The sequence below is a fragment of the Rana temporaria genome, chromosome 3 (assembly GCF_905171775.1).
Source record: "Rana temporaria chromosome 3, aRanTem1.1, whole genome shotgun sequence".
Classification (NCBI taxonomy): Eukaryota; Metazoa; Chordata; class Amphibia; order Anura; family Ranidae; genus Rana; species Rana temporaria.
This window is the reverse complement of record NC_053491.1, coordinates 142,727,009-142,739,835: the sequence shown is the minus strand read 5'-3', so window position 1 is coordinate 142,739,835 and position 12,827 is coordinate 142,727,009. Positions and strand designations below refer to the sequence as shown.

The 12,827-nt window shown below is 43.7% G+C and overlaps 1 protein-coding gene across 1 annotated transcript in view; it reads left to right on the top strand.

Moving 5' to 3' along the window:
- Nucleotides 1-12,827, top strand: part of LOC120931783 (chloride anion exchanger-like) — a 103,856-nt gene that overhangs the window by 29,375 nt on the left and 61,654 nt on the right. The window contains exons 4-6 of the mRNA XM_040343548.1: nucleotides 233-343; nucleotides 3,953-4,125; nucleotides 9,506-9,670. Coding sequence (XP_040199482.1) covers nucleotides 233-343; nucleotides 3,953-4,125; nucleotides 9,506-9,670 — 449 coding nt within the window. The remainder of the gene's footprint in view (nucleotides 1-232; nucleotides 344-3,952; nucleotides 4,126-9,505; nucleotides 9,671-12,827) is intronic.

Genomic DNA, 12,827 nt, shown 5'->3' with positions numbered 1-12,827 from the left:
TATATATCAGACCAAAATGAGGGACAAATGAGGAGAATGAGGGACAGAGGGACATTGCTCCAAATCAGGGACAGTCCCCGAAATCAGGGACAGTTGGGAGGTATGGTAGTTTCAGTGATCAGGATTGCTGTGTATTGGGCCATATGCAGGTATTTCTTTTCTCAGTAATACAACCTTGATTTAGAACTGTGCTGTCACATTTTAAAAATTGTAACTTGTGTTTGTGTTTAAGGTTTGGCTTATGCGCTCCTTGCGAATGTCTCACCTGGCTACGGATTATATACATCATTCTTCCCAGTTGTAGTCTACTTTTTCTTAGGAACTTCCAGACATATATCAGCAGGTAAGTTACATGACAACATAATATTAGAGATGTTTGGTGAATGGTGATAGTCAGTAGGTATGTGGGAGGGGCCACTCGCCCTGCGCGGAGCGTGCTCATCAATGCCCAGGACCAGGGAGGAACTACTGTCATGTGAAAGTCCAACATTAAGACAGTTCCCTGAATTAGAGATGAACAATCACACTGGCCCAGATTCACAAAAGAGATACGACGGCGTATCTCCTGATACGCCGTCGTATCTCTGTTTTAGGGTCTTCCTAACTATGCGACTGATTCATAATAATTCGTAATTGAATTACACTGTCGGATCTTAGGATGCAATACCTCGGCCGCCGCTGGTTGGAGTTTGCGACGTAAACCAGCGTCGGGTATGCAAATTAGTAGTTACGGCGATCCACGATGGTTTTTCGCGTTCGCTACGTCGCTGCTAGTCTAGTTTCCTGTCGCAAAGTTAGTCGTCGTTTTTGCTGCCCTAACTTTACCCAGCCCACGTACGTGCTGTATAAAGTATGGCCGTCGTTCCCGCATCGAAATTTGAACATTTTTTGTACTTGCGTAAGACGTCTGGGAATACGAAAGTACGCTACGCACGTCGCCGTTCGAAAAAATGACGTCACTTCGCGCAAAGCACGGTGGGAATTTCAAAACGGAGCATGCGCAGTAGGTCCGGCGCGGGAGCGTGCCTAATTTAAATGGCACACGCCCCTTTGAATTACGCGGGCTTACGCCGGAGGCCGCCAGCGTAAGTTTTCATGCAAGTGCTTTGAGAATCAGGCACTTGCGATGAAAACTTGCGGCGGTGTAACGTATCTACGATACGTTACGCCGCCGCGATTCTACGTGAATCTGGGCCACTGTGTGCAGTAAAGGAGTGCTTTGAGAATCAGGCACTTGCGATGAAAACTTGCGGCGGTGTAACGTATCTACGATACGTTACGCCGCCGCGATTCTACGTGAATCTGGGCCACTGTGTGCAGTAAAGGAGCAGAATGAATCTAGAAAATGTGCTGTCCTGTTTCACTACACACTGTGGGCCAGATTCAGGTAGGAGATATGACGGCGTATCTCCAGATAAGCCGTCGTATCTCTGAGTGTGCGGCGTCGTATCTATGCGCCTGATTCTTAGAATCAGTTACGCATAGATTTGACAAAGATCCGACCGGCGTAAGTCTCTTACGCCATCGTATCTTAGGCTGCATATTTACGCTGGCCGCTAGGTGGCGCTTCTGTCGATTTACGTTTACGTTAGGCTTTTTCCGGCGTAAAGTTACCCCTGCTGTATGAGGCGTATCCTATGTTAAGTATGGACGTCGTTCCCGCGACGAATTTTGAAAATTTTACGTCGTTTGCGTAAGTCGTCCGTGAATGGGGCTGTGCGTAATTTACGTTCACGTCGAAAGCATTGGCTTTTTGCGGGTTAATTTGGAGCATGCGCACTGGGTTACTTTCACGGACGGCGCATGCGCCGTTAGTCAAAAACTTCATTTATGTGGGGTCATGTTTTATTTACATAAAACACGCCCACCTCTTCACAATTTGAATTAGGCGCTCTTACGCCGGCAGATTTACGATACGCCGCCGTAACTTAGGGCGCAGGTTCTTGGTGAATACAGAACCTGCCTCACTAAGTTAGGGCGGCGTAGCGTATCGGAGATACGCTACGCCCGCAGAAGAATAAGCCAATCTACCTGGATCTACCCCTGTAACTTGATGTACTGTATGTTGCATTAGGAGGGACGCTGCTGAGCCCACATCCTCTCCACCAGCTCAGTGTATCTCTATTACTTCACTCCTAGTAACAGAATGGGGTCCAGGCGTGCACATAGCACGGACCTCATACGTGCACTTGTTAACTCCTTCCTTCTTGTACCCATGTGACCAGCTCCGTAACTCAGGTACAGTTGCGGTTGCTACTGGAAGCCGACCGGTAGGGAGGGAGCCAGAACATTGACCCCCTTCGCTACTGGAAGACCCATCACCTTTACCAGGTACCACTCCTAATGACTGACTGCGTGTGTTATGAATTAATGTATGGTTACCCATAGTAACTACATTGCTTGACTTGCCAAGTAGACTTCTTGTTGTAGCAGCTGAGCTCCATACCCCACATGGGCTTTACAGACACTGGTTCTTTTGATATGCCAGAATCAACATGCACCCCATTGAATAACTGCAGACCAGGCTCAGAACAGTTGATAATACAGTCCAACATGTAGTATTATCATAGTATCCCTAACTACCGCTAATTGGCTGCCCAGGCATACCTCAGAAAGGTAGAAATCTATTATGGTGTTCTCCATGTCTTGGATGTTCTTTGGAACCCTGGTGATCCCAAGGGAATGCAAGGTGCAGCAGTGTTCCTCTAATGCAATCACGGCATGCACAGCTAAGAGGGGGGGCAGCTTTCTCCCTTTTTATATAACAAGTTGGCAGACTGGATACAAAAAGCCTGAGAACTAAAGTACTCACATTAACTGTTTCCCCCTCAGCCTGAGCCAGCCACTAACTAACTAATACACCTGTGTAGCACTACCCCTGTAGGAGCTGCTGGTTTAGATTTTGGGTTTTGCACGTTACCTCTAAGTTCACTGTCCAGGGAAGGAAGTCTGTAGAAAATTGCAATGTCCACACAAGATAGAAGACCTTCAACTGTAGGCTTTATTTTCGCTGCATAAAACTTGTGAAGGAAGTAGAGAGTATAGAGAGAAGGGGAAGGTTCAGGTACAGTACAGAATGAACAAAAAGTATTCAAAGTTCCAGTATTCCCTCACCCGGATAGACCCCTCTCACATGGCCTAGCAGCCGAAATGATTAACGGACAGTATAGAAACAGTCTCTGCCACAAACCATATGAGAACACAGAATGGATAGTCAGGAATCCTCTGCCACATGATTTAAAGTCCCGAACTTCCTGCCTTACAGCCAAAGAGCATTTAAGCCGATCCGGTGGACTGTAAGACAATTTTTGTAGCGGATCCCTTTTCCTTAACGAGGTTACCAGGCCTATCCCGAGACATCAGCTTGCCTTGCTTGTCTCGTCCAGGGCAGGTTCTCCCCCGGAGCAGCTTCCTCCACTTGGATGGACAGCTTGGGATCCCCTGTAGAACCATAAGCCCCAGCCAACACAGCTGAGTCTACTCGACAGGAACACAGCCTCAGATCAACATGGTCCCGAGACTGGAATCACACGCACTCGCCTCGCGCCAGGAGGGCCACGAGGCGAAGGACCCAGAAAAACGGCGTCTGCCCCTTAAGTACCCCCTCCCAGCATGCACAGCGGGGCACCACTCCCACTGGGCTGCTGCCGAGAGGGGTCACCTAGCATACTATGGTTTGCTCGAGTTCCAACATGGGCCTGAAGTGGTAACGCCACCTCGGGAAAACTTCTCCCGAGCAGAACCATAGCCAGAACAGAGGCTAATTTAAATAGAATTAACAGAGCCTGAGCCCAACTATAGGCTCAGACACCCCTAAATTTACAATAGCGCCCGACTCGTTGGGAGACCAGAGCTACACCTGTATGCAACCTGCCTCCAGGTATATATTGTATACATAGATAATACACAGGTTGAAATGTCTGATAATTGATGTCATACTTTATCTTTTTAGGCCCTTTCCCTGTTGTGAGCCTAATGGTTGGCTCAGTTGTAGCTAATCTGGTACCTGAAGATAAATATGCAAATACAAACTCTACTATCACTAACGCTACTGCTGAAGATCTACTGAATGATGAACGTATCATTGTAGCAGCATCTCTAACATTCCTAGTTGGAATTATTCAGGTCTGTATGGTCATTAAACAATGATTTCCAATATTAACCACTTCAATACAGTGCATTTTCACCCCCTTCCTGCCCAGACCAATTTTTAGTTTTCAGCACTGTCACACTTTGAATGACAATTGTGCGGTCGTGCGACATGGCTCCCAAACAAAATTGACGTCCTTTTTTTCCCACAAATAGAGATTTCGTTTGGTGGTATTTTATCACCTCTGCGGTTTTTATTTTTTTGCACTATAAACAAGAGAATAGCGTCAATTTTGAAAAAAACACAATATTTTTAACTTTTTGATTTAATAAATATCATTTTTTTTTTTAAACATTTTTTTTCCTCAGTTTATGCCGATATGTATTCTTCTACATATTTTTGGTAAAAAATCGCAATAAGCGTATATTGATTGGTTTGCGCAAAAGTTATAATGTCTACAAAATAAGGGATAGATTTATTGCATTTTTATTTTTTTCTTTTTTTACTAGTAATGGTGGCAATCTGCGATTTTTATTGTGACCGTGACATTGCGACGGACATATCGGACACTTTTGACATATTTTTGGGACCATTCACATATATACAGCGATTAGTGCTATAAAACTGCACTGATTACTGTGTAAATGTGACTGGCAGGGGAGGGGTTAACTCTAGGGGGCGCTGAAGGGTTTAAATATGTTCCACAGGGAGTGATTGTAAATGTAGGGGGAGGGGACTCACAAGGGGAGGAAACCAATCTGTGTTCCTCTGTACTGGGACCACACATCGGTCTCTTCACCTCTGACAGGACGTGGATCTGCTGTAATCACGGGCAATTGCGGGTGCCCGGCGGACATCGTGGCCACCGGGCACGCGCAGAAGGTTCCGAGCGATGCTGCGCGCGCGCGACCCCTAGATGGCCGGGAAACCCAGGACGTCATATGGTAGATCCCATCTGTGAACGTCATTTGACTATGGACGGGTAGGGAAGTGGTTAAAATCTGCCCTGAGAGATCAACTCCTGGTCCACAACCCATTTTATATAGTAAATGTATACATAGTAATATATATATATATATATATATATATATACACACAGTACAGACCAAAAGTTTGGACACACCTTCTCATTCAAAGAGTTTTCTTTATTTTCATGACTATGAAAATTGTAGATTCACACTGAAGGCATAAAAACTATGAATTATCACATGTGGAATTATACATAACAAAAAAGTGTGAAACAACTGAAAATATATTTCATATTCTAGGTTCTTTTGCTTTGATTACTGCTTTGCACACTCTTGGCATTCTCAAGAGGTAGTCACCTGGCGCAGCACCCCATCACTCTCCTTCTTGGTCAAATAGCCCTTACACAGCCTGGAGGTGTGTTTGGGGTCATTGTCCTGTTGAAAAATAAATGATGGTCCAACTAAACGCAAACCGGATGGAAATGCAAGATGCTGTGGTAGCCATGCTGGTTCAGTATGCCTTCAATTTTGAATAAATCCCCAACAGTGTCACCAGCAAAGCACCCCCACACCCTTATGCCTCGTACACACAATCGGAATTTCCGATGATAAAAGTCAGACTGACTTTTTTCATCAGAAATTCCGATCTTGTGTATGCCCATCTGAGTTTTTCCATCGGATATTCTGAGGAATTCCATCGGAGTTTACATAGAGAACATGTTCTCTTTTACTCAGATGGCATTTCGATGTGAGTTTAGCCGGGCAAAAACCCGATCGTGTGTACAGGGCATAACTCTCCAAGATTAAACACTAGTTTTGTGTGCTGCTCCTGCACCATGGAAACAACAGTTCTTTCCTTAAAGTGCATCTCCACGTTTGCAGTCAAACATGATAACACCTATATTATATTTGTTACCAGTTTCCATTAACATAGCATAACCTAATAAAAAAAAAAAATATGCAGCATACCTTTTTAGATTCTACAGAAAAATCCTACATAGTTCTCTTTGTTTATAAAGGGACTGTGGACATCGGTTTGCCATAATTAAACTGGCATGTACTGTGCTGGCAGATCCCATTATCAGTTGTAAACAAGAAAACTAGATTTGAACACTGTATTTGCTAACAAGGGGGTTAAAGATTTAGTCGCTGGCCTCTTGCATTGCATGTTAATGAGAGGAAGCGCAGCTTACCCTAAAGCTTTGTACACACGACCGGTTTTCTTGGCAAAAACCAGCAAGAAAACTGCTTCTTGCCGAGAAACCCGAGAGTGTGTATACTTACCTGTCGCCGTGGAAACCCGTTCATGCTCAAAATGACTTTGACGCATGCGCGGTAGCTTCCACGGTATAGGTAGGGTGAAGCACGATGGTGGCGACAGCATCGAATGTGACGAGCGCATGCTCGTCGTACGCAATGACGTCACCGCATTCTTTGAAGAGAACCGCAGTTCTTTTGAAACGAGAGTCTGTACACTCGGGCAGCTTGCAGTCTGCCTTGACACATTCTCCTAGGAAACATCTAAAAAGTAAGAAATGTTTTTTCTTTTTTTAAAAGCTGTTTTTAGGTATGCTTTGTGAATGGGAACACATTCCCACATATCAGTGGCGGTTCGTCCATAGGGGGCGCCGGAGCGACGCCCCCTTTGGCTCTCATACAGCCACTGAAATACATAGATTCATGCATTGCATGAATCTATGTATTTTCGCCGCTGTCGCCCACTATTCAGATGGCCGGATGGTGAGCGCCGGCCACCTAAAAAACGGCAGCTGGTTGGCTGTGTGGAAGTGCCTATCAGAGCCAGTCTAAGGGACGTACTGGTGGTGCGTTCCTTGGATAAGACTGACAGGTGTCTCAGCCAATCAGGTTCACCGGTTCTGGTTGCCCGTAACCTGATTGGCTGAAGCGTCATCGAGGGCGGGAGAAGACGTCGAGGGACGTGGAAGGAGGATGGCTGACCCCCCAAACATGTTATACTTACCTCCACTGTGCAGCTCATTTTGCACAGAGTGGCCCAGAACCGGGTCTTCTGGGGTCCCTCGGTGGCTGTCTCGACTCCCTCCGCAAGAACTATCCACCTTCATGCGAGCTCTCTCGCATGGTGGTTAGTTCTTGCAGGCGCACTCCCGTGATACAGCCAGCGGCTATAGCCGCTCACTGTGTCACTCAGCCCCGTCCCCCGGTGCGCAGTGTCATTGGATGTGATTGACAGCAGCGCGAGCCAATGGCTGCACTGTTTTCAATCAACCAATGAATTATCACCTTAATGCATAGAATGCAATAAGGTGAAAAAACGTGCACCTTTACAACCCATTTAAAGGCCATGTAATCTATTTTTCTTTTACAAATAATTTTATTAATATCCATATCAAAGGATACACAATGAATGATCATAACAGAAAAAAGTAGCATTTTTATGAAGGAAAAATAAAAATGCTAGTAAATTAAAGAAAATAAAGAGGCTGAAACCAATTCTAAATTAGATACATAAAGGTGATTAAACATACTCAGGTCCCAGGAATGCCCATAAGGCATTGTGTGATATTTAACAAGTGTTTGAAAAGTCTATCTTAATGGGAGCCTAACTGTGAACAGTCCTGGGTATCTAACTGTGTAACCAACTCATCCAGGGCTATGCCCGATGACCTGATGGATTTTTAGATGAGACTGAGAAATAAAAATACTGAAAGGAATATTTAAAGAGAGACAGAGTCTGAGATTAGCAGAAAAGGAAAGGGTAAAGAAAAAGGGGGGAGGGAGGGGTCCTCACGGTGGGGGGCAAGAGCACATCAGATCAGAAGAAGGGTGGTGTCAAATCTAGTGGATTTAGTGTCAGACCCTCAGGAACTTGTCATGGGTGTCTGAGAGGATAGCAGTCAGCTGTTCATTTACCATCATGTCGTCCATGCGGTTTTTAACTGCCTCAAAGCTTAGTGCCGGTGTCTTCCACGCCCTTGCTAGTAATCTATTTTTCATAAAATAATTTCTTACTGTCTCCTCCTTGTACCATCCTCCATGATCTCCCGGACCTCTTCCCCCTCCTTTGCTTGGAAAATGTAGTGCAGATTAGTTGTGGTCATGGGAACTGCTCCATGCGCTCTACAATCCTATGGTCCATAGTCCATCTCAGGAGTGGGCAAGAGAGGGTGGTGACTATGTTCTTAAATACTGTAGACCATAAATTATGAACGTAGCCAAGGAATCTCCACATTTGGAGGAGACTGAGGACTAAGACCAATAGAAGGTATTTTCTAAGTTAAAGGGGTTGTAAAGGTAATTTTTTTTCCTAAATAGCTTGCTTTACCTTAGTGCAGCCCTCCTTCATTTACCTCATCCTTCCATTTTGCTTTTAAATGTCCTTATTTCTTCTGAGAAATCCTCACTTCCTGTTCTTCTGTCTGTGTGTCGTGCTCGCAGCCTCCCTTGGACTGCAGGAGAGTCAGGACACTCTCTACGTTGCAGATAGAGAAAGGAGCTGTGTGTTAGTGGGCGTCCTGACTCTCCTGTAGTCCAAGGGAAAGGGCGAGCATGACACTCCACACCAGGGAGAAAGCCTCACATTACTGTGTGGAGTTACAGACAGAAGAACAGGAAGTGAGGATTTTGCAGAAGAAATAAGGACATTTAAAAGCAAAATCGAAGGATGAGGTAAGTGAAGTAGGACTGCACTAAGGTAAAGGAAGCTATTTATATAAAAAAATAATACCTTTACAACCCCTTTAAGAATACATATTGAATATTTTTTTTTCTTTTAAACCAGAGTTTAGTGTCACTCCATGTCAAGCTCCATAATAAAAAAAATAATGCCTGGGCAATAAAGAGTTAAAGTGGAGGTCCACCCAAATCCATACAAATACTGCAGCTGCTGGAGGCAGAGCAATCGCTCGTCTTTCGGCTGCCCCCGCCGCCATCCTCAGTGTGGGAATCAGGAAGTGAAGTGTTGCGGCTTCACTGCCCGGTTCCCTACTGCGCATGCACGAGCGGCGCGGCCCGTCCTCACTGGTCCCCGCTCTCTCCTAGGAACAGTGTGTTTCCCAGGAGACAATGGGGGGGGGGGGGCGATAAGTGGCGTGACTCCCACGGGAGTCTATGCCTGGAAGTGGGTGCAAATACCTGTCTTAGACAGGTATCTGCACCCCCCCCCCGAAAGGTGCCAAACGTGACACCGGAGGGGGGGAGGGTTCCAAAAAGTGGAAGTTCCCTATTTGGGTAGAACTCCGCTTTAACATATGTAGGAACAAAGAGGGAACACAAAGTAATATTGAAGTGAAATGTATGTTTTAAGCTTGCAACTTACAAAAATCTATTGGACCAGACATCTAGGTGTTATTAGTTGTTAGTAACAGAAAGAAGCATATTCTAAGTTTTTCGTTTTTTTGCCATTTTATATTTCTGTTTTGGTTGAATGAACGATGCTATTGATGTTATATATATATTTTTTTTGCAGTTGGCTTTAGGACTTCTACGAATTGGCTTTATAGTCATATATTTGTCGGAGCCCTTAATTAACGGTTTCACAACTGCTGCAGCAGTTGAAGTTGTGGTGTCACAACTGAAATATGTTTTCGGAGTTAAAATTCCTTCATTTAGTGGACCACTATCCAATTTTTATGTAAGTATGGATGGTATTGTATGTTTATGATAGATGTTCACAGTGGGCCGGATTCAGAAAGAAGATACGACGCCGTATCTCCTGATACGCCGTCGTATCTCTGAGTCCAGCCGTCTTATCTATGCGCCTGATTCATAGAATCAGGTTACTCACAGATATGCCTAAGATCCGACAGGTGTAAATGACTTACACCGTCGGATCTTAGGCTGCAATTCCAGGCCTTTTACGTGTCGAATATGCAAATGAGCATTTACGCCGATTCAGAAACGAACGACCGCCCGTCGCTTTTTTTTACGTTGTTTGCGTTTGGCTTTTTCCGGCGGAAAGTTACCCCTGCTATAGGAGGGGTAAGTGCGGCGTATCCTATGTTAAGTATGGGCGTCATTCCTGCGTCGAGTTTTGAATTTTTTGCGTCGTTTGCGTAAGTCGTTCGCGAATACGGCCGGACGTAATTTACGTTAACGTCGAAACCAATGACGTCCTTGCGACGTCATTTGGAGCAATGCACGCTGGGAAAATTTGCATACGGCGCATGCGCTGTTCGATCGGCGCGGGGACGCGCCTGATTTAAATTTTAGACGCGGATTTACAATACGCCGCCGCAACTTTAGAGGCAAGTGCTTTCTGAATAAAGCACTTGCCTCAAAAACTTGCGGCGGTGTAACGTAAATCAGATAGGTTGCGCGGATCTAAAGATCCGCTGACCTATCTGAATCTGGTGTTTTTGTGAAAGGTCTCTACTATATATGAGGTTCTAAATGGAGATCAGGAGAAATCACCTCAGTAGGACACATAGGGTAGTAAAAACCTAGCCTAAACCTAACCTTCCCCCTTCTCCAAGAGGGTAATGAAAAAAAATTGCCTGGAGTTAGGCTTTGATCTGTGCTGCCTCTGCTAAGTAGTTTTGACACCTTCTCAGTAGCATCAGTAGAAGAAAATTGCGTGGACACAGCAGTTTTTAACAGGGCTACATACCTGGACCTGCAGTTAATTAATCAAAATGGCTGCTTCCACAAACAGTTTTCTATTACTTTGTCACACTAACCCACACTAATGGGTGGGTTAATTTGTGAACTGCTGAATGTACAGGTGCTATCCTCTTAATTGAAGGACTGCTATTCGATGCTTAAAGCGGAGTTCCAACCACAATTAGCATTTTTTAAATGTATGTCCTTTCATCCTGGGTTTTTATAATATAAATCTGGTCACTTACTATTTTACAATCCGCCGCCGATCCGCATAGATATTCAAAAACATAGTTTATAAAACTATATCTGCACCGTTGTCATTTTGCTTGTGGGCAATGTGAAGACTACAGGCACTTACTTCCTGGAAGTCTTGGATGGGGAGTGATAATTGGACAGCGCACTGCATCCTGGGAGATGATGACACACATTTCCCAGGAGCATTAGAGGGAGATGATGTCAGAATCCTAGGTGGATTCAAAGGCAGATTTTGTGGGACCGCATAGCAACAGGCATTTCCAGATGAGTAAAAAAAGAAAAAAAATATTTTTTTCTTTTTTAGTCGTAAGCTAGAGTTTAAAGCAACATTTTTTTTTTGATGGAACCTCCACTTTAAAAGTAGACACTTATGTGGCCACATAGCATTGCATTCCCTATCATGTGTACTAAGATGCTAATAGTGTAATGGGTCCATAAAAACATCAATAATCAATTGTTTGATGACCACAACAATTGATGACCATGTTTGGATCACAAATTTTAATATACTGTGTATTAAATAAAAAAAAATAGTAAATTATTTTTAAAAAAGATACGCTATTCTCATCATTACTGCATCACGAATTAGCACCGTAATTTATCCCTTCCTGCTCTACCTCCACAATTTCAATATATTTTGTCTGGGATTAGGTGCTTTAACTAATGGGTGATTCTATAAGTGCTTGGACTAATCAAAAACTAAAATCAATAATCCCCTGTTCACATAGGATCAATAGTTATTCTTATGTAAGTGCAAAAAATGTCTATATTTAAATCCCAATGGTCTGGTTAATAGATAAAATCTGCATTAAAATGGCCATAAACTAGTAGATTTAAAAAAAGGTGCATGGAAATTCTCAGTACATGATGACTTGACGAATGCAGTTTGAAAATTGTTATTGCATTTAATGTTTGATTTTGAAATCAATGGGCTTTCCCAAACAAAAACCACATGCACTGTAAAGATGGTCTATATATATCAATTTGAGATGACCAAGCGCTACCCATCTAAAGCTGAGTTGTGATACATTATTGTATATTCTGTATATTATATCACAACTCAGCTTAAAATGTGTAGCGCTTGGTCATCTCAAAATTGTTACATCTGATATTATAGAGTGAGTGGTTCACTCAATAACGTGAGCAGCAACACATAGTGTTTTGCTTATTAATTGTTATTTTGATTATTAATAATGTATTTTTCATATTTGGTTCACAGAGGCATTGCTGGTATGCGCAGTTTTTTTTTTTTTTTCACTTTTATATATAACAATCTGCTTTCAGCATTCACAGTGCCCATCAACAGCTTGTATATTAGGCATCCTCCTGGCTAGAGATGAGTAGAGTGATTTGGAAAAAATTTAATTAGCTGCAAAATTACAACTTTTTTTTAATTTTGAGTATGAATTAAGGGGAGCTTATTGTATTTAGGAGTCTATTTATTAGGGCTGTTACTGATTAAAATTTTCGTGTTCGATTAATCGTTTTTTAAAAATAGATTAATCGACTAATTTCGATTAATTATAACTGTAATGTCCACACATCTCCCCCAGTAATGTCCACATCTCCCCCGTAATGTCCACATCTCCCCCGTAATGTCCACATCTCCCCCAGTAATGTCCACATCTCCCCCAGTAATGTCCACATCTCCCCCGTATTGTCCACATCTCCCCCGTATTGTCCACATCTCCCCCAGTAATGTTCACATCTCCCCCAGTAATGTCCACATCTCCCCCGTAATGTCCACATCTCCCCCGTAATGTCCACATCTCCCCCAGTAATGTCCACATCTCCCCCAGTAATGTCCACATCTCCCCCAGTAATGTCCACATCTCCCCCGTATTGTCCACATCTCCCCCAGTAATGTCCACATCTCCCCCAGTAATGTCCACATCTCCCCCGGTAATGTCCACATCTCCCCCGTAATGTCCACA